This window comes from Liolophura sinensis, chromosome 1 (assembly GCF_032854445.1).
Source record: "Liolophura sinensis isolate JHLJ2023 chromosome 1, CUHK_Ljap_v2, whole genome shotgun sequence".
In the NCBI taxonomy this organism is placed as follows: Eukaryota; Metazoa; Mollusca; class Polyplacophora; order Chitonida; family Chitonidae; genus Liolophura; species Liolophura sinensis.
Window position 1 is genome coordinate 3,932,111 of NC_088295.1, and position 21,137 is coordinate 3,953,247.

Sequence of the window (21,137 nt, forward strand, 5' to 3'; positions counted from 1 at the left end):
TACACATTTATATTTAATAATTCAAAAGTCCTGAATGTATGGCCCCATCCTATTTCTTGTATCGATACAAGTATATACATACAACCAGCTACAGGGAGAAAATGAAGCCTGGAAAGTTTTCACAGCTAAGCTAGCATCACCTCTGACCACACCTCTTTACTTATGATGCGCAGAAAATCTTCTAGCACTTGTGACCTTGCCATTTAAGGCGCACAGACATAAAAAGAGTAATGTCCCTTACATACACATGCTTACATAACTCATATGCAACAATTAAGGATATAATACACATAGGTAAGAATTTAATTAGCTGTAGCAGTTCACAACAAAATCCCCATCTAGACTACATATCCTCACAAAAACATCTCATATCTACACTTGTAATCAGTGGACAGAACAAGTGTCTGGACGGATACTTGCTGACTCTGAAGTCACAGCTTCAGAAACCCAAGATCAATATCTTATTTTTAAGTATTATCAAGAAAAGGGCTGCACTTGAACAGGAAGGAGATATACAGAGAACACAACCTTTGCCCATGTTAAGCCATTTACATCTGGACCTTATCACTCAACCAACACTGTAGTAGAGATTGAAAAAAAGCAAACCCATTACCATTGACAATATTTTAAATACGTGTTCAGAGAAAAATACTACAACATGGAGATTTGAGACGAAAGGAGAGACACGATACAAGTAAACATACATGTAAAATAACAGGCTGATGAGATTTTTACACACTTTCATGAGTGCAGATCAAAGAAAAGGAACATCTCAGTTACACCCTATAACTGAAGACAATACTTACAAATATAGGCACGGTCAAATCTATGGAAAGTATGCACCTTCCAGTGAGCCAAGGACAGTTATTTCAGCCTGTTGTAATTATACCTATCATGGAAAATACGCACGTGCAATGTGTATGTAAGTGATCCATGGAGAGCTGTTTTAACTTGATTTACAGAAAGCTACTAGCTCGGGACCCTTGTCCCCTAAATGGTTTGATGATGAGCCGGATTTACAGAAAGTAATGACACCAGTTGAGGCTCAGGTCCCTTGTCCACTAAATGGTTTGATGATATGTCAGATTTACAGAAGGCAATGACACCAGCTGCGCTCAGGTCCCTTGTCCACTAAATGGTGTGATCATGTGCCGGATTTACAGAAGATAACGACACCAGTTGAGGCTCAAGTCCCTTGTCCACTAAATGGTTTGATGATATGTCAGATTTACAGAAGGCAATGACATCAGCTGCGGCTCAGGTCCCTTGTCCACTAAATGGTGTGATCATGTGCCGGATTTACAGAAAGTAATGACACCAGTTGAGGCTCAGGTCCCTTGTCCACTAAATGGTTTGATGATATGTCAGATTTACAGAAGGCAATGACACCAGCTGCGGCTCAGGTCCCTTGTCCACTAAATGGTGTGATCATGTGTCAGATTTAAAAAAGGTAATGACACCAGCTACGGCTCAGGTCCCTTGTCCACAAAATTGTGTGATCATGTGCCGGATTTACAGAAAGTAATGACACCAGTTGAGGCCTTGTCCACTAAATGGTTTGATATGTCAGATTTACAGAAGGTAATGACACCAGCTACGGCTCAGGTTCCATGTCCACTCCAAGGTTTGACCACATGCCTGATTTACAGAAGATAATGACACCAGCTGTAGCACATGTCCCTGGTCCACTTCATACTCTGATGATGAGTGCCTGGTTTCCAGAAGGTAACGGGGCCAGCTGTGGCATATGTCCCTGGTTCACTTCATACTCTGATGATGAGTGCCTGGTTTCCAGAAGGTAACGGGGCCAGCCGTGGCATATGTCCCTGGTTCACTTCATGCTCTGATGATGAGTGCCTGGTTTCCAGAAGGTAACGGGGCCAGCCGTGGCATATGTCCCTGGTTCACTTCATGCTCTGATGATGAGTGCTGGTTTCCAGAAGGTAACGGGGCCAGCTGTGGCATATGTCCTTAGTCCACTTCATGCTCTTATGATGAGTGCTGGTTTCCAGAAGGTAACGGGGCCAGCTGTGGCATATGTCCCTGGTCCACTTCATACTCTGATGATGAGTGCCTGGTTTCCAGAAGGTAACGGGGCCAGCTGTGGCATATGTCCCTGGTCCACTTCATACTCTGATGATGAGTGCCTGGTTTCCAGAAGGTAACGGGGCCACCTGTGGCACATGTCCCTTGTCCACTTCATGCTCTGATGACGAGTGCTGGTTTCCAGAAGGTAACGAGACCACCTGTGGCACATGTCCCTTGTCCACTTCATGCTCTGATGACGAGTGCTGGTTTCCAGAAGGTAACGAGACCACCTGTGGCACATGTCCCTGGTCCACTTCATGCTCTTATGATGAGTGCCTGGTTTCCAGAAGGTAATGGGACCAGCTGTGGCTCAGGTTCCTTCTCCACTTTAGCCTCTCATTATATGCAGCTTACTGACAGATACTGAAGATTCAGGTTGAGATCCATGAGGTTCACATCACTGTCTATTAGCACGCAGAAAGACAAAAAGCTTGTCTTCTTGAACCTCTCATGATCTGGGAGTAACTAACAAACCTATCCAGTTGGCTAAAAAAGGCGGTCCACATTCTATTCTCCAGTTAAACCACCCACTGCTTATTTACTGAAGGAGCATCCTAAATTCTGTACATCTGGTATTTTCTCACTACAATGGTGCTAGCTCATTTCTCGCAGCAGCCATTGTTTTTCAGGTATCATGTCATTAATCTACTTTGACAAAAACCTTGGGTCGTGCAAAAATTTTAACAGCTTCTTCCACTTCTGCTAATTTGCCCTCCAGTTCCAGCCTCTTATTCCTCACGCGCACTGTATCCATGCACAGCGGCAATGCTCTCAGTTGACGTAACAGTTCATTTTCATCTAAAAATACAAACAGAAAGACAAAGTTTTAGTTTCAGTTTTATATGTCACTGTGATGTATTCTTGCTGATATCTCAAGGAAACATGCATTAAACCTTGTCATAATCACTACCTGAACATGATAGATCTAGTTATTTGAATGCACTCAGTCAGGTTGTAGGAAACAGAGCAGGATGTACAATGTAGGACAAAGGGCAGGATGCACAATGTAGGACAAAGGGCAGGATGTACAATGTAGAACAGAGGACAGGGTATAGGACATGTGACAGGGTGTAGGACACGGGGCAGGGTGTAGGACACTAGGCAGTGTGTAGGACATGGGGCAGGGTGTAGGACATGGGGCAGGTTGTAGGACACGGGGCAGGGTGTAGGACACAGGGCAGGATGTACAATGTAGGACATGGGGCAGCGTGTAGAACACGGAGCAGGATGTACAATGTAGGACACAGGGCAGGATATACAATGTAGAACACAGGACAGGGTGTAGGACACGGGGCAGTGTGTAGGACATGAGGCAAAGTGTAGAACACAGGGCAGGGTGTAGGACATGGGGCAGGGTGTAGGACATGGGGCAGTGTGTAGGACATGAGGCAAAGTGTAGAACACAGGGCAGGGTGTAGGACATGGGGCAGGGTGTAGGACACGGGGCAGGATGTACAATGTGGAACATGGGGTAGGGTGTAGGACATAGGGCAGGGTGTAGGACAGAGCAGAGTGTACGACATGGAGCAGGATGTACAATGTAGAACACGGGGTAGGGTGTAGGACATGGGGCATGGTGTAGGACACGGAGCAGTATGTACAATGTAGAACAAAAGGTAGGGTGTAGGACATAGGGCAGGGTGTAGGACACAGGGCAGGGTGTACAATGTAGAACGCGGGGCCGGGTTGTAGGACACCAGGCAGGGTGCAGGACACGAGGCAGGGTGTAGGACATGAGGCATGGGGGTAGGACACAGGGAAGGGTGTACAATGTAGAACGCGGGGCCAGGTTGTAGGACACCAGGCAGGGAGAAGGACATGAGGCAGGGTGTAGGACACAGGGCAGGGTGTACAATGTAGAACGCGGGGCTGGGTTGTAGGACACCAGGCAGGGTGCAGGACACGAGGCAGGGTGTAGGACATGAAGCATGGGGGTAGGACACAGGGAAGGGTGTACAATGTAGAACGCGGGGCCGGGTTGTAGGACACCAGGCAGGGAGAAGGACATGAGGCAGGGTGTAGGACACAGGGCAGGGTGTACAATGTAGAACGCGGGGCCGGGTTGTAGGACACCAGGCAGGGAGCAGGACACGAGGCAGGGTGTAGGACATGAGGCATGGGGGTAGGACACAGGGAAGGGTGTACAATGTAGAACGCGGGGCCGGGTTGTAGGACACCAGGCAGGGAGAAGGACATGAGGCAGGGTGTAGGACACAGGGAAGGGTGTACAATGTAGAACGCGGGGCCGGGTTGTAGGACACCAGGCAGGGAGCAGGACAAAGGGGATGAATGAATCCGCAGATCTACTCACTTTGTTTAAGGAGGGCAAGAGTCTGTTTGCGCTCCTCCTCAGGTAGAACTTTATGGCCAGGGGGCAGGGCTGGGTCAGGTGTGTTAGCTATCCTCTCCTCCTCCTCCTGTTTCCACTTCTTCTGACGACTCCTCAAGCTGAAAACAAACAACATGTCAGCTTATTTTTAAAGTATAAATTCAGTGAACATGAGCACAAAAACGGTAGAGCGACAATCAGTTACCATAATTCTGATATTAATGACAGATATTAATAGTTCTGAAAGCTTAGTTTTTTGAAAAAGCAAAGATATGAAAATGGTGTTAATTAGAAGAACAAACTATGTGAAAAAAAAGAAACCAAATATTCCTGCTACAATCAGATGTATATTGACTTAAAAGAGGTGACCAGGTGTTACAAAAGTTAGAAGAATTAGGGTATGTAATGATTACACTTAACAAGAGGAAGAGGAAAAACAGGGTGTGGCCTGGTCATAAGACAAAAGCAGTAGGTATGGAGTTCACTGTTAATATGTATTAGAAGAGTCCTACTTACTATTTGGGCACCTCCCCACGGTGGTAGTTCTGCATCTCACTCTCATTCTTTTCTCTCAGCTCATCCAAGGCATTTACACTGGGACATCGAGGGATTTTAGCATGCTTGGCACAAATACCATTTAACTTCACAAAATTGATGTTATTCCTGGTCAGCCTTACCTGCAGACGATAATGGCATCAGGATTCTAATATTCTCAGTTTAAACCAATAGTCAACTCCATCTGATAATTTTAATATAATCACAATACGCAGTGTTCGACTTCCGCATGAATCTTGAGAATCCAATGGCGGGGGTAACAGATTTCAGGAAGGTCAGTCAGTTTACACTGCACAGACAATAGCTGCACACTGGGATAATTACTTATTTTGACTCTTATCTACCAATGCATTCCAACATAAAACTATACCATACACACACAAAAAGTACCGTGGGCACCTATGGAAGGAAGGCAACACAATTTATCTCCTGTTATAAGTTCATAAACGATTAAACCATCAAACTAAAACATGTACAACTAAGTGACAGCTCCACAATCTGCTACCCTCATTCAAATGATTTTTAAATTTAGATATGAAATTCACTGAAATACATGCAGTAAATTGTATGTTACATAATTACAGGCAGATCATACAGCCTGTGTCACTTACATCAGCTGCAGACTGTGCTCTGGGAACAGTGAGCTTGTCTTCTGGAGGGGAGATAACTGGTGTGTGGCTGCGAACTCCTTTTACTGGTGGTCCAGATCTTGAGTGAGCTCTCAAAAAATCAGCAGAACAAGGTCGAGGAGGAAGTGGTTCCTTCTGAAACACATGCAAATCATCAGGTAAAAATCGGTTGAATTGTTTCCACTAATGGGTATGGTTCCACTTGTGGACAAAAGAAAAAATTAAAGAAGTCAGTCAGAAATATCTGTGTATGATGCCAATGCAAAGTCAGGACGTTAAAGTCCCAAAGGGTACTTGTGCACCCATGGAACATGGACCCCCCTTGGAGAGGTACCTAGCATAACTGAGAGAAAAACAGGTTAACATGACTTTAGAATGGGAGAATGGTACACACCTCAATAATGTCTGTCTTAATCTTTGATGAGACATCCTTGTACTTCTCAGATTTCCACATAGGTCGCACTGGTTGATTACTCGCAGCTTCCCTTTCCTTACATTTCCTCTGGATTTGTCGCATCCTTCGGACATTTTCACTCACATGGTCTCTAGATTTCAACCCTACCACAACAGAAATGAAACTATAAAGACAATACAATGACATACTCATAGCTGCACATTATTTATCATTTCTATCTGAACAGGCAGAGTTCACCGGATATGGTGATCTCCATACAATGATACATAAATTCATGCTGCTTTTTATAAAGTTCTCTATATTCATGAATAACGATCAAACATTTTCTTCTCTTTTCACCATTAACAATGTCATTCTAATATATGATTATTTTTGCAGATACAATACCATGCTATAATGGATTATATAAAACCATGATCGCTTGTCCTTTACAGTAAGCATATCAAATATTAAAATGAATCATAATGATTGGATTTACCTGAATAATACTGTCGGGATACACCAAATTGCTTCCCATCAGTGAACATTGATAGAGTGCTCATCTTGCTGTATAAAATCAAAATTATAGGGTAATTAGTGAGCACCATGGGAATTTGGTGACTAATTACGAAGTGTATACTTGCCTTGGTTAAGTATCCAGCAAGAAAAACTGTTGTTCTCCTTATGAACAGCCAGTTTCAAGTGAATTTTGGTAAAGTTTAACAAAAACATTTGACATTTTGCCAGAGACTCAGCATTTGATATAAAATGTGAACTTATTAGGTCATTTCACATCCAAACCTTGTGACACCAAGTTATTTCTTACTAGCGCATTTGAAGGTGGAGGACATTTTTGGTGGTTTGTCACTACAATCAGGTATCTCCATGTTACTGTATGACAGGATTTAGGCCTAAGTACCCTGTAAAGTAAAAATCCTATAACCATCTTTAATTACCATCAATTATGCCATACTCTATAAACCTATGCTGTACAGTATATGCAGAGACTTTAACTCGGCTATGGTCATGTGTTACGTATTCAGGACATATTTTCAGTTAAAAAAAAAGATATCTGAGTATTGGGTTGAAAGGTTACATGTCTAGGTTTGCTTATCATGATTACTGTATGGGGCTAGCAATCCAAAAATAACACCTTATAGGCAGCCTTCCAACTTCGTTTTACAGCAAACTACTGAATGGATTTCAGTTCTGTAAACTGATTTAGTAATCCCTGGATATGCCCTATAACGTGACGTATTATTATTATTATTATTTTTTTGCCTGTATAGAAAATGTAAAATTCGCCTGAAACCCCTTATCTGATTAAGTTAAGAAGATTTAAATAGTGGACACATATAAAATTGAAGTTTCCTAATTAAGTTCCTCCGCCATAAAACAAACATACAGGAGCAGCTAATGCACTAATGTAGTAATGCCTCTGGTGTGGTAATAAATAAAATGGCCAAGTTGCCGGTACGAACTTACATGTACATGTACCAAGACGGAATTCACTTTAATGCGGTCAACGCGCAGTTTACCAGCTCTTTTCCAGTTTCCGTTTCAAATTTTAGCGATGGCCGTGAATATACCATGTATGTATACCTCTGCAAATTATCTAAAACTTCAGTCAATACGTTATGTGTTCATCAAACCTCTAAAATATCTAATGAGTAACTTACAACAGACAGGGTTTTTCCGGACAATGCTTCTGGCAGGTTCACACTCGCTCACTTCTGCCTTCGTCAACCATATTGTTTTTCAGCCCGTTGGTACGTACTCTCTTCACAAAACGTTGAGGGTAGTTATACTGAGCTTGTGTGTCAATTTAACGATCATTGTTTTTTTTTTGTAATATAAACATTTAAAATATCATATTTTATTTTGTTTTCTAGTCATAAATACACAAAACAAAGAATATATATCTTGTTTAGAGAGTACCTAGTTGCTGTTAGCAACGTCGCCAGCGTACTTCGCCATCGGGAGTGGAGTCTTTATTGTGGGATCGTTGAGGCAAATGGGGTTTACGGAGGACGTTTAACATATTTATGTTTTCATGATGTAGAGTTTGTTTTCTTACGATCATATAGCGTTATCTATCGGTAGCAAATAATACAGACAGATTTATTTTAACCCACGGTTGTGTGGGGAATATCAAGGGAACGTGTACAACAACAACAAGGCAGTATGTCACGGGGAACTGTCACAAAGTCGCGGACAGACAAGAAAGGTGGACAGTCTGTTCCATTGCCAGCCGTGGCCCATGAAATTATCCCTGGAAAATATACTGACCAAGATTGGTGAGAATATGCTTGTACATTATTAAATGAGATGAAAATAATGAAATATTTAAGAATTTAATATTGATATTCGAGACCGCTAGCCAAGAAATCGGCTGTAAACTTTTAATATTAGGTAAGGTCTAGTTCAAAGCCGAGAAGCTATCCATAGTAAAATATGTATATGGGAACAGAGAATTCTGTTGACTTATTCAGAGGAACGAAAACACAAGAAAACACTTATGTGTCATCGGCAAAAGTCAAGTGAATTGCATTCGCTGATAGCTTTGTGGTATTCTGGACAATTTTTATCCAATTGTGGCATATACGAATGGTAATTCCTTGATATCTCACTGTTGTGCCCTACTCACAAATGTCAGGCCATCTTCATTAAACATGTCTAGCTATTGCTTTCTCTCCACATGCGCACGTGGTGAAAAAAAAAAAAAAAACTCGCTGTCCCAGACAGATTTGGATATGAAGTAATGCGTATGAAGCAAGCTATGCTGATGGGGTAGCTGAATATGGATACATTGTTATAATCGGGTGCACACCTTCTCCGTGCTAAGGATGGCAGCGTTCTCTGCATGTCAGTAAATATAAGCTATCCGTAGACCGGATTTTCGGGCTATTGAGACCGCATACATCTCGGCACTTCAGTCGCCAGAGACTGCGGCAGATGAACAAGGTGAAGATATGAATGATAAGGGTATAAGATATGGTATGGTAGACAAAAGAACAATAGCATATGTAAATGTTGAACATGACTGTGTTCAGTATAACAGAGTACAGTTTTGGACTTGAAGCAAAGAAGCATAGATTTGTACTAACTTCTATGTTAATGTTATTTTCACTATGTGTGTAGTTAGAATCAAATAAAATGGCAAACGTGTGGATGTCTACAGACTTGAACAAATACACTACCAAGACTGTTTCTTCAGATTTCATTTGCGTTTCAGTGTGCTTATGTCGGTTTTTAGTGAGTTTGTCATACATGGCAGTTTTACTAGTTGCACTTTATATCAATATATAATAACCAAGGCAGTATTATACATTGTGTCATAATATCTAGAAATAATTCCATATTTATTGGCAAAGTGCAGGTTTTATAGTGAAGTAGGTGTTTAAAATACAGATAATGAATAATGAGTGATGAAACTATGCAAAACTGCCTGAAATTGACATGTTAGTGTGAAAGTATATATCTGTACATAAATGTCTCCAATCATCTGCGGTTCATAGTCCAAATATGATACTGATGATGAAAGCATCTATACATTCATCCGTTACAACTTGCATGCTTAACAGCATGTATACATTTGTGTAGACAGAGGAGCTGTTGGTTAGTCTATTACGGAACAATTCTTACTAGCACACTTTATAGGTTGGCAAAAATGTCTAAACCAGTTGTTTGTGTTGTCAGTGTTGTCAACTTTATGTGACTGATTTACTATTTCAGGAATTCTATGCTAGAAAAAGATGATGGGGAGGACTTTATTGCGGATATTGTTGAGGATGTGGTGGCCATGACGTTGGAGAAAGCTTATGATGGCTATATTAGTCGTCAGCTTTTGCCATTCACAATAAATCAGGCCAAGGATGCTATTTTGCAGATCATTGAGGTACATATATAGTGTAAAGAATGTTGCACTTCGAAGTTGTAATTACATGAATGGATTACTGACTGGGACTTATACTGTGTCATGTTGCACACACCCAGTCGCCGTTGTGTGAATTTAGCCCCCAGTTGTGCTCATTTGCTGTTACTTCTGTCATATTGCATTGTGACAGAACTAAATGCTAAATGTTGTCTCTGGGTTGCTTCAGTTTAAACGTTTGTACATTTATGTGACATTTTTATATAACATGACTTTAAGGGTTAAAAATGTGTGGGTTTATGCGTTTGGTGTAGACACAAAAACCTTTTTATGGGAGTTTAAGCTGTTAGTGAAGAGCCAACTGCTGAACATTATATTCTTAACAGCTGGGATTACTGTCTACAGTAAACCATTGCTTCCTTTTGGAGTCCAGGTGTTCCGTTTATTCAAATCAAGATTGTCTTTGATCTTATTGACATGTATTTATTAATGAATACTGTGATGGCAGTATATTATTTATTTTTTAAAACAGTGGCAGTTCCTTGCTCATGATGAAGGAGATATGGAGGTAGACAAAGACCCAGGCTGGATTCAAGAAGAAGGTAAGAGCATGGATTCCTTTCTTCCCCAACTCTGGATTTACATAGTTCTCTCAGGTGCCAGGAAGGCTACAGTCGTGCGAGTTTCCTCCAATGATAGGCTTGTATATCACCCAAGTGTGCATTCAGCACTATGATTAGGATGAGTTGATGCATTATTTTTTCTCTACGTTGCAAATTTTATGTAACATTAGCAACATGTTTAATTGACACACTGTATCGGTATCAGTGAGTTGTCCCCCGTAGTTCTCTTAGTGCTCATACTAGAATGCTGAACAGAGACTATATGTGCCTATGTAAGCAGGGAGCCTAATGTGCTTACAGTTTCTCTTTTTTAAGACTCACACGGTCTTTTCCAATAGTAATGCGTGTCCCTCACAAGGTGTTTTGATGTATCTTGTTCACAGTAGCTGGGGGCGTTGTTTTTGGAATGATGGTGTACATGTATAGTATAGCACTTTAGTTTGAAAATTGCTTGCTCTGATGCTGATAACCATAATTTCTGTTGCATGTTTTTGGTAAGAGTAATGATTGGATCAAGGAATTTGGAGCAACATCCTTATTTGAAAAAAAAAAACCACTCTAAAAATGAAGCTCATCCAGTTGAGGAAATCAGTTTTCATTTTTCCCACTCACTCACGCTGTGTTTGTGTCCACAGAGCCTGATCCAGCCACAACAGACTGCTGGGCACAAGGCTCTGTTCCCAAAATCTTTCTGCCTCCAGTCTGCTCTGTGATAGAAGAGGAGCCAGAAGTGAAAGAGGAAGCCCAGCCCACGTAAGCCCCATCAACACTAAATCTTACCTGCACTGCCGCTTGTTACATTCTGTTAGTTTGGTGTTTATATGTCCTGGATATAGGCAGGCACAGAACATCATCCTTCTACTGTACATTATAGCACTAAAAAATCAAAGCAGGATTTTTATCAAGCAAAAAGAAATTACTTTTAGCCCTACCAATTACATTATAATCCTTACGGATTATTTAGAAGGCATTTACTGAACCTTCTACTTTTGTGAAATATAGTACCTGTGTCTAGCCTGTATATGTCTATCGTCTGTGTCATATTCAGTGAGACAGTAGATCCAGAGATTTGTGATGAGCAGATGAGTGACCAGGTATCGGAGCCGCCACTCCCAGAAAACACTCAGTTAGAGGAAGACCAGCCACAGGATGCTAACTTTGTACCAGAAAATTCAGACTCTCCCACCAAGGTATCTTTTAGGCACTGAAATGTGATTTAGGCAAAACTGTTTCAGTATAAAATCCAGATATAGGTCTGGGGAAAGTCCAGAATGTACAAGTTTTCTTGTACATTCTGCAGTTTTTCAGTGTTTTTCTTGAAACAGAAGTACATGTAGCTTCATCAGTATTTTTTTGACCAGTGTAGAACCGTTGAGGAGTAATCTTTGAGGCTGCAGAAAAGTGTGAAGTTTTTGTCCACATAAGTATTTTCTGTCATTCATAAATTATAATCATAATTGATGTAGGCGGCTGCCTCCCCAAAGAAGAAGAGGCGTGGTTACAAGCCACACTATGGGTCCCTGAAGTCTGCAGGTGTAAGCAGAATGACAGAGTCTCTAGAGGACACAGAGATTCAACTCTGGGAGAAGGAGGCGCGGGAAAACTTGTCCCCAGAGAGACCATTGGCACTTAGCCTCATACAGATGCCTGTCACCTGCCACTCCTTACTAAAAGTAAGTGCCTGCTGTCCCAGTTTGCCCCATTATTCTGAAGCACCCGCTGTCTTTCTAAAGAGGTGTCAAATGTTGACACGCTTCTATGGGTATTACTGCTAACTGATATAGACAAATTTAACATCTGCCCTCAGAGTTCAGAGTAATAACACACTCCTACTACTGTTACATATACCCATAACTATGGGATGTTCAGACTATGAAACATGTCTGTTGCAATTACTAACTATTATAAATGGCCAATATAATGTCTCTGCATTTATAGGCTTATAACAATTAATACAGGAACATACATGAATACATCAATACATGATCTGAGCCTGAGCTCAGATACAGGCAAACTATCACTGTCAAATGAACATGACTTCACTCTCAAATGAACGTGACAGCCCTGTCTTTCTGTAGGAGCCTGAGCCACAGGCACACTGTCATTAACTACGCATGAACAGTAATGTAGGATCCGGAGCTCGGTTACAGGCACACTGTCATTACCTACGCATGAACAGTAATGTAGGATCCTGAGCTTGGATACTAGCACACTGTCATTAACTACGCATGAACATGACTTCTTATACTGTAGGAGCTTAAGCTACGGGCACACTGTCATTTACTACCACATAAACATGACTTCTCTTACTGTAGGAGCTTAAGCTACTGGCACACTGTCATTTACTACCACATAAACATGACTTCTTATACTGTAGGAGCTTAAGCTACTGGCACACTGTCATTAACTACGCATGAACATGACTTCTCTTACTGTAGGAGCTTAAGCTACTAGCACACTGTCATTTACTACCACATAAACATGACTTCTCTTACTGTAGGAGCTTAAGCTACGGGCACACTGCCATTTACTACCACATAAACATGACTTCTCTTACTGTAGGAGCTTAAGCTACTGGCACACTGTCATTTACTACCTCATAAACATGACTTCTCTTACTGTAGGAGCTTAAGCTACTGGCACACTGTCATTTACTACCTCATAAACATGACTTCTTATACTGTAGGAGCTTAAGCTACTGGCACACTGTCATTTACTACCTCATAAACATGACTTCTTATACTGTAGGAGCTTAAGCTACTGGCACACTGTCATTTACTACCTCATAAACATGACTTCTCTTACTGTAGGAGCCTCAGATGCAGCCACATGATCATTAACTACACATGAACATGACCTCTCTTACTGTAGGAGCCTGAGCTACAGGCACACTCCTATCACTACTTTGTACAAGGCCTCCTCAAAACCTCCCACTCACTGCACTACTCTTCTCATGGCCTTGTGGCACAAGTGCACTCTACTCCATCTGTGTTCCAAAGGTGTCTGATCGATACACCCTTCCGTCACAGGGTAAGTTACGTGTGAATTGATTATTACTGATGAAATTATACGCTCTAATGTTCCACCATTTTCTGTCATTCCACAGCAAAGGGAACAAAGCTACATTTACATGCTTGATGGAACCATTGTGAGTTTTGGCTGTAAGATTTGACTTGCTATGCAGATGTATATATATATATATATATATATATATATGTATATATGTATATATATGTATATATATATATTAATCTTGTTTGCTGCCTCTAACTCTTGTGAAGTATTATGCTGTAAGCTCTATTCTACATTGATTTTCTGCATGTGTACTATTCACTCCAGTCTTCCACTGCCTTTCCTTCTCTCAAATGAATCTGTTTGCCGTACCAATAATTCAAGTTTTCTGAAAACTGACTTGATATGTCAACAAGTCTATGACAAGGTCAGTACTTTGTCACAGTTCTGGTCTGGCCACTTTCAGTGTACATGAAAGTCATGGTACGTATGAAATATGCTGTTATTACATGTAGAGTGATGCTTGGTCACATGATAGTCTATAAAACATAGTACATGTAATGTACAGCAATAATGTGCTCAAGCAAAACAAGGTCAATCTCACTAGGCAATATTGCACATTCATGAGGTATACATTTATTTCACTGCAGTTTTCTCTCTGTGTGCTTTCTGATGTCTGCTTATAAAGTAAGCAATGTATTAAGCAAACAAATGCATTAAATAAGCAATGTATTAAGTAAACAATGCCTGGATTTAAGTCCCAACAAAGCAGGTGTACTGTTTATTTTTTCATTATAATAAAACATATGGTGTATGTTGTAAAATGAGATATGGTGAATTGCCAGTTTTCAACAAGTGATGTGCACTTAGTGCTCTGCACTTATTGAACATCATGACTTGAGCTGACAATTCCTGATATTCTACCCAACAGCTTCCACTCTGTGTAGATTGTCCAGTTTTTATGGAAAGCTGGAGAAGTTAGTAGTTTCACAGATAACACTTTCTTTTGCTGACAGTTGTTAACACAACCTCTTACCATGGTATATGTAGCCTGATTTTATAGACTGCTATCACATGTAATTAAATTACTATGCTAGCAATGATTAGGTTTTGTAGTTATTTATTTGTTTATTTGATTGGGGTTTTACATCGTACTCAAGAATATTTCATTTACACGACGGTGGCCAGCTTTATGATGGGAGGAAACTGGGCACAGCTCGCGGGAAATCTGCGACCATCCGCAGATTGTTGCCAGACCTTCCCACGTATGGCTTGTGGGTTTGGTAGTTGACTGTGTATGATACTGTGCAGTAGCATGATGGCTTCTAGCAGACATTATCCCTGACATTTTAAGAAGAATATATGAATTGGGATAATAGACATGTGAAAAAAGCTTGACTCTGTCTTTTCCTCACTACAGATGCAGCAGGGTAGACCACCAGGAAACAAGGAGGTGACGTACGATGAGATGGGCAACGTTGTGGCTGTTGTTAAGCTTAACCCTGACAGATTACCCAACCACAGGTATCCTGTGCTCTTATGATGTCTTAGTAACACTGGAATGTTCTTTGTCAGTTCAGACCACCCATATGGCCATTTCACTTTATACAGAATGTTTTACAGTCATTTACGACATTGTTATTACCAAATTCTGTCATGTAATAAATCCCCCCTCCACTAATACCAACTCCCCCACCCCCTGGTCATGACAGACACTCCACGCTGGCTCAGCATGCCTATCAACTGATTGTAAGAGTATCAGCTCAGGTAAAACTAGAGGCACAATTTACTTCACATCATTTCACTACATACATGTATAGAACCTTGAAACTTACGCATCGATGTACATGTATACAGATAAAATACATGATGGGGCTGATGCAAAGTTATACAGGATACACTTGGGCTGTAGTTTAACTGTGAGCTTCCAAGAGACAGTGTTTAAAATTGGAGAAAACATAAAATTACACTGTTAAGTTCAGATGAAAGAGTGTGACAAGTCAGTTGTAAATTTGGTGTTCAATATTTTTTTCAAGTTTTCTTTAAAATGGTTTTTGTCAAGAACATAGGAAAATAATTTTTGTATTTCAGTTATTTGGAACCACCTCTTGATATATATTGTGTTAATGATGTTAAAAATGAGGATGTAACACATGTTTAATTAATATATTTACACTAGAAGTTGGTCTTTTTGGCTGACAAATGTGTTTGACCTGAATTTTAATCATATTTATAATTTTAATATATTCATAAGTATTATCACAACTCAGATTAAATGCTTGTGTTTGGATATAAACAAAAAATTTATATACAAATAAATTCATTAAACATGCATCACAACCTTATATAGAACATTATTATCTACATACAGTACATACTAAGCAGCATCATTTTTATGTTTTCTTCTCCTTTAATAAGTGTGGTTGTGTTCATGTGCCAGTAGCTGCTCCTAAGTGGTGTATGTTTGGTTGTTGTAGAGTGAAGGTAGGCTATCATGTGGTGGATCCAACCGTAGAAGCTGCAGAGGCCAGACTGGATGCCATGAAGAAGGGGAAGTTAACCAGGAAGAACCTGTCACACAAGGAACCTAAACACTCTAATGGTAGATACCATTGAAAGGGATAAAGCTGTATGTAACAAACGGGAGAAACACTACACAGCTTACTGAATGGATTTGTTGTGTGGCTTTCTTCTAGTTACAGCACCGCTCACACCTGTTTCAGTTTACTGCATATAACATATACATGTATAATGAATATCAGAATATCTGTACCTGTTTGTATTAGAAAGACTGTCTCGGCTGTTCCTCGTGTAAGTTTTTCTTTTCTCTTTTTGTTAGGCAAACGAGCAAGTGTTGGTTCATCTACAGTCACCAGTAAAGGGAAGCCCTCTGTGCTGACAGATTCACAGTCTAAAACTCCTCTGCCTCCTGCAATGGTGAGTACAGTGTGCCCCACTAAGCCAGTAACAACCTTAAACTTTAGTGCTCCTAGTAACAACCTTATACTTGAGTGATCCCTGTAACAACTTTATAAGTTAGTCTTCCCAGTAACAACCTTATACTTTAGTGCTCCCAGTAACAACTTGAAAGTTAAGTGCTCCCAGTAACAAGTTCAGTGCTCCCAGTAACAACCTTATACTTTAGTGCTCCCAGTAACAACCTTATAAGTTAGTGTTCCCAGTAACAACCTTAAACTTAAGTGTTCCCAGTAGCAGCATGAAACATGCTTTCATTAACAACCTGAAGCTTAGTGCACTCCGTAACAACCCGAAGCTTAGTGCTCTCTGTAACAACCTGAAGCTTAGTGCTCTCCATAACAACCTGAAGCTTAGTGCTCTCTGTAACAACCTGAAGTTCAGTGCTCTCCGTAACAACCTGAAGTTTATCATTCCCAATAACAACCTGAAATTTATCATTCCCAATCACAACCTGAAGTTTAGTGCTACTAGTAGCAACGTGAATTTTAATGCTTCTAGTAACACCCGGAGACTTTGGTCCTCCCAGTAACAATTTGAAATATTGGCACTCCCTGTGCTCCCAGTAACGACCCAAACTGACTACCTAAAACAACAGTGTTTGATTTATTTATTTGATTGTTGTTTTACGCGGCACAGTGTTTGAATTGCTACATGAAGCACACTGGTTATACTGCTGCGTGTAATTGAGATATTTATTAATTTATTTGATTGATGTTAACACTGTATTCAAGAATGTTTCACTTATACGATAGCGGCCATCATTATGGTGGGAGGAAACCCACAACCTTCTGCAGGTTGTTGGAAGACCTTCCCATGTATGGCCGGAGAGGAAGCCAGCATGAGTTGAACTTGAACTCACAGCGACAGCATTGGTGAGAGGCTCCTGGGTCATTACGCTCTAACCAACTGAGCCACGGAGACCCTTGTTCACCGTTAGCATTGCTCAATCATTATGTGTAGTGATTGATAGTCCACCAATGTTGATAATGCCACTACCGATACTGAGTAAACTTGTGTATATTTCAGATCGACACTGTTGACATTGCTCCAGGTGTGGTGATTGGTAGTCCACCAGTGTTGACAATGCCACTACTGATACTGAGTAAACTTGTGTATATTTCAGATCGACACTGTTGACATTACTCCAGGTGTGGTGATTGGTAGTCCACCAGTGTTGACAATGCCACTACTGATACTGAGTAAACTTGTGTATATTTCAGATCGACACTGTTGACATTGCTCCAGGTGTGGTGATTGGTAGTCCAACAGTGTTGACAATGCCACTACTGATACAGTAAACTTGTGTATATTTCAGATCGACACTGTTGACATTGCTCCAGGTGTGGTGATTGGTAGTCCAACAGTGTTGACAATGCCACTACTGATACTGAGTAAACTTGTGTATATTTCAGATCGACACTGTTGACATTGCTCCAGGTGTGGTGATTGGTAGTCCAACAGTGTTGACAATGCCACTACTGATACTGACTAGACTTGTGTATATTTCAGATCGACACTGTTGACATTGCTCCAGGTGTGGTGATTGGTAGTCCACCAGTGTTGACAATGCCACTACTGATACTGAGTAAACTTGTGTATATTTCAGATTGACACTGTTGACATTGCTCCAGGTGTGGTGATTGGTAGTCCACCAGTGTTGACAATGCCACTACTGATACTGACTAGACTTGTGTATATTTCAGATCGACACTGTTGACATTGCTCCAGGTGTGGTGATTGGTAGTCCACCAGTGTTGACAATGCCACTACTGATACTGAGTAAACTTGTGTATATTTCAGATCGACACTGTTGACATTACTCCAGGTGTGGTGATTGGTAGTCCACCAGTGTTGACAATGCCACTACTGATACTGAGTAAACTTGTGTATATTTCAGAACGACACTGTTGACATTGCTCCAGGTGTGGTGATTGGTAGTCCACCAGTGTTGACAATACCACTACTGATACTGAGTAAACTTGTGTATATTTCAGATCGACACTGTTGACATTGCTCCAGGTGTGGCGATTGGTAGTCCAACCGTGTTGACAATGCCACTACCGATACTGAGTAAACTTGTGTATATTTCAGATCGACACTGTTGACATTGCTCCAGGTGTGGTGATTGGTAGTCCACCAGTGTTGACAATGCCACTACTGATACTGAGTAAACTTGTGTATATTTCAGATCGACACTGTTGACATTGCTCCAGGTGTGGTGATTGGTAGCCCAACAGTGTTGACAATGCCACTACTGATACTGAGTAAACTTGTGTATATTTCAGATCGACGCTGTTGACATTGCTCCAGGTGTGGTGATTGGTAGTCCACCAGTGTTGACAATGCCACTACTGATACTGAGTAAACTTGTGTATATTTCAGATCGACACTGTTGACATTGCTCCAGGTGTGGTGATTGGTAGTCCAACAGTGTTGACAATGCCACTACTGATACTGAGTTAACTTGTGTATATTTCAGATCGACACTGTTGACATTGCTCCAGGTGTGGTGATTGGTAGTCCAACAGTGTTGATAATGCCACTACTGATACTGAGTAAACTTGTGTATATTTCAGATCGACACTGTTGACATTGCTCCTGGTGTGGTGATTCGAGAGGGACAACAGGTCAGAAAAGGGCCTCGCAGGGTAAGTACGGAGAGACAAGGTTTGTTTTTGCAGAAGACAGTGTCCTTGCTGCCTATGAGACAAATTGGAAACTCATTCCTGCCTATAACAAAACAGTCCAAAGCCTGAACTCTTTTGTTCTTTCCTTTATTACGTCAGTATTATCGATGTATGTGTGCTCATAAAACACATATGAAGTACATAAGCACTGCAATGTCACAGACGTAATCGATGCGTTCTGCTGTCATTTGGACTAATTTGTGTAGCTTACCCCAGTGTATGCCACAAGACAGCTCATGTTCAAATGTGTTTGGTCCTAAGCCGTTTTTGACACGGACTACTTTTGGTAACAGCTGTTGTTTATTTGCAGGTTGTTAAGAAGTCCAATCAGTTAACGGATGAGACACAGAGAATGTTAAAACCTATCTCTATCTGTAACAACCTAGCCACGCTGGATGTGAGTGAGATACTGGAGCGTCGCACACCCACGCTGAAACCCCTTGCAGAGTCCAACCCCATTCCCCCAATTAACCCCCACCCACCCCAGCAACCCCGAGTCTCCTGATCTCACGGGAACAGGGTGTTTCAATCAGACTGTACAAACATTGTGTGCTTAATTCAGGAGTCCATGAAAGATGCATGGATCTGTGCATGACTGTGATACATACATTGTAAAGTGGTACATATATTATAAAAATGTACAGCTACACAGTTAAAAGATCATGGTAAGTTTGTAAATAGAATTAATGGAAATTTTGAGTCGACTTGAAAAGGATTACTGGTTTGATGAGATACACTAGACATCTTGGTACATGCAGCTCTTTTTTTAAGCAGTTGTCAAACATTTATATCTATCCCAATTCAGCAAGCACCAGCAATTATTACATCTTTGTGAAGATGAACATGGAAATAAGTGTCACTGTTTTTTTTCTTTGAGGCTCTACTTGTTTATATTTGTACATTTATTCATTCTACTTGTTTATCTTTGTAAATTGTCCGTTAGTCTCAAGATGGTTTTGTATCCTTTATATTGTTATCTATTTGTCTTTCTAAAATATACAGTTGTATAAATATGGATGTGGTTGGTTGTTAATAAGTTTCACAGCTGCTACAATTTCTTCAAGATCGAAGTACACGTACATCGTTTCAGCTGAAAGACTGAACCACAAAATACACGTACGATAAAACACTCAGTCTGAACATATTTGATTGTGTTTTATCACACCTTGACTACTTGTCCTTATGCTAACAAAACACTCACTGGGCAATTGGGAAGCCAGTTAAATCCTCTCCATCAGCTGGTTTTTCTCCAGTGATGGTTTGGTTACACATTCTCTAGCGTAATGTCATTTTCTCAGTTAAAGCTGGACTTTATATGTACCTGAGTAACCCACCGCCCTTCGCCAGATAGATGAAAAACCCCCAACCCTTTGTCAGATACCTGAGAACCCCCCAACCCTTTGTCAGGTACCTGAGTAACCCATAGCCATTTGTCAGATACCTAAGTAACACCCAACCCTTTGTCAGATACCGCAGTCACAGATACCTAAGTAACCCCCACCTCTTCGTCAGATACCGCAGTAACCCCCAACCCATTTGTCAGGTACTGGAGTAACTTTCACCCTTCATCAGGTCCATGTGCCTGACAAATGTTGAGATTAAATAGCCACAACTTGAAGAGCAAGTCTCTGCAAATGCTGAAGTGGACAGTAGAGAGGAGGACACCAAGATGCTCCATAACAGTAATACTGGGGCAGTGATTCTGACGAAGGACAAGCTCTTGGAATCACCCCTTGTATGCAAATGAACAACCATAAAGTACTTAATATCACCAACAGCCATACGGAACTCTGCAAATGCTTCAGGACTAAAACAAACTTCTCCAGACACCATTATCTGCATCCTCACTGAACAACACGAGTTTCTGCAATGTAGCTGGATCAGTGGTATTGACCAAGCAGCTGAGTGAAATATCGTACACCATTGAATGTTTAATACTTTTATACGTCAGATAAAAGAATAGAAAT

At 40.9% G+C, this 21,137-nt stretch overlaps 2 protein-coding genes across 4 annotated transcripts; one reads left to right on the top strand and one right to left on the bottom strand.

Moving 5' to 3' along the window:
• Positions 1–7,753, bottom strand: LOC135477905 (enkurin domain-containing protein 1-like). Its single transcript, XM_064758123.1, has 7 exons — positions 7,675–7,753; positions 6,495–6,562; positions 5,996–6,159; positions 5,584–5,736; positions 4,934–5,094; positions 4,400–4,536; positions 1–2,886 (listed from the first exon to the last, which is right to left on the bottom strand). The coding sequence occupies exons 2-7, from the start codon at positions 6,556–6,558 to the stop codon at positions 2,729–2,731; spliced, it is 837 nt and encodes a 278-aa protein (XP_064614193.1). The 5' UTR covers positions 6,559–6,562; positions 7,675–7,753; the 3' UTR covers positions 1–2,728.
• Positions 7,754–7,974: 221 nt separating this feature from the next.
• On the top strand, positions 7,975–20,139 carry LOC135481901 (uncharacterized protein C2orf81 homolog). 3 transcript variants are annotated; one of them, XM_064761670.1, is made up of 12 exons: positions 7,975–8,292; positions 9,731–9,893; positions 10,402–10,471; positions 11,128–11,245; positions 11,541–11,682; positions 11,959–12,165; positions 13,364–13,522; positions 14,925–15,028; positions 15,982–16,106; positions 16,344–16,441; positions 19,060–19,131; positions 19,481–20,139. In XM_064761670.1, exons 1-12 carry the CDS (start codon positions 8,180–8,182, stop codon positions 19,673–19,675), a joined length of 1,566 nt encoding a protein of 521 aa, XP_064617740.1. In that variant the 5' UTR covers positions 7,975–8,179; the 3' UTR covers positions 19,676–20,139. The 3 variants fall into 3 exon arrangements, with proteins under 3 accessions (XP_064617740.1, XP_064617741.1, XP_064617742.1); XM_064761671.1 differs by lacking the exon at positions 13,364–13,522 and adding an exon at positions 13,599–13,640; XM_064761672.1 differs by lacking the exon at positions 13,364–13,522.
• Positions 20,140–21,137: the final 998 nt, after the last annotated feature.

Coding starts and splice junctions, on each gene's coding strand:
- LOC135477905 (XM_064758123.1), bottom strand. CDS start 6,558: ATGAGCACTCTATCAATGTTCACTGATGGGAAGCAATTTGGTGTATCC. Junction 5,737..5,995: donor TTAAGACAGACATTATTGAG/GTGTGTACCATT, acceptor CATGTGTTTCAG/AAGGAACCACTTCCTCCTCG. Junction 2,887..4,399: donor TCTTGCCCTCCTTAAACAAA/GTGAGTAGATCT, acceptor TTGTATTTTTAG/ATGAAAATGAACTGTTACGT.
- LOC135481901 (XM_064761670.1), top strand. CDS start 8,180: ATGTCACGGGGAACTGTCACAAAGTCGCGGACAGACAAGAAAGGTGGA. Junction 8,293..9,730: donor AAATATACTGACCAAGATTG/GTGAGAATATGC, acceptor TTACTATTTCAG/GAATTCTATGCTAGAAAAAG. Junction 19,132..19,480: donor TCAGAAAAGGGCCTCGCAGG/GTAAGTACGGAG, acceptor GTTTATTTGCAG/GTTGTTAAGAAGTCCAATCA.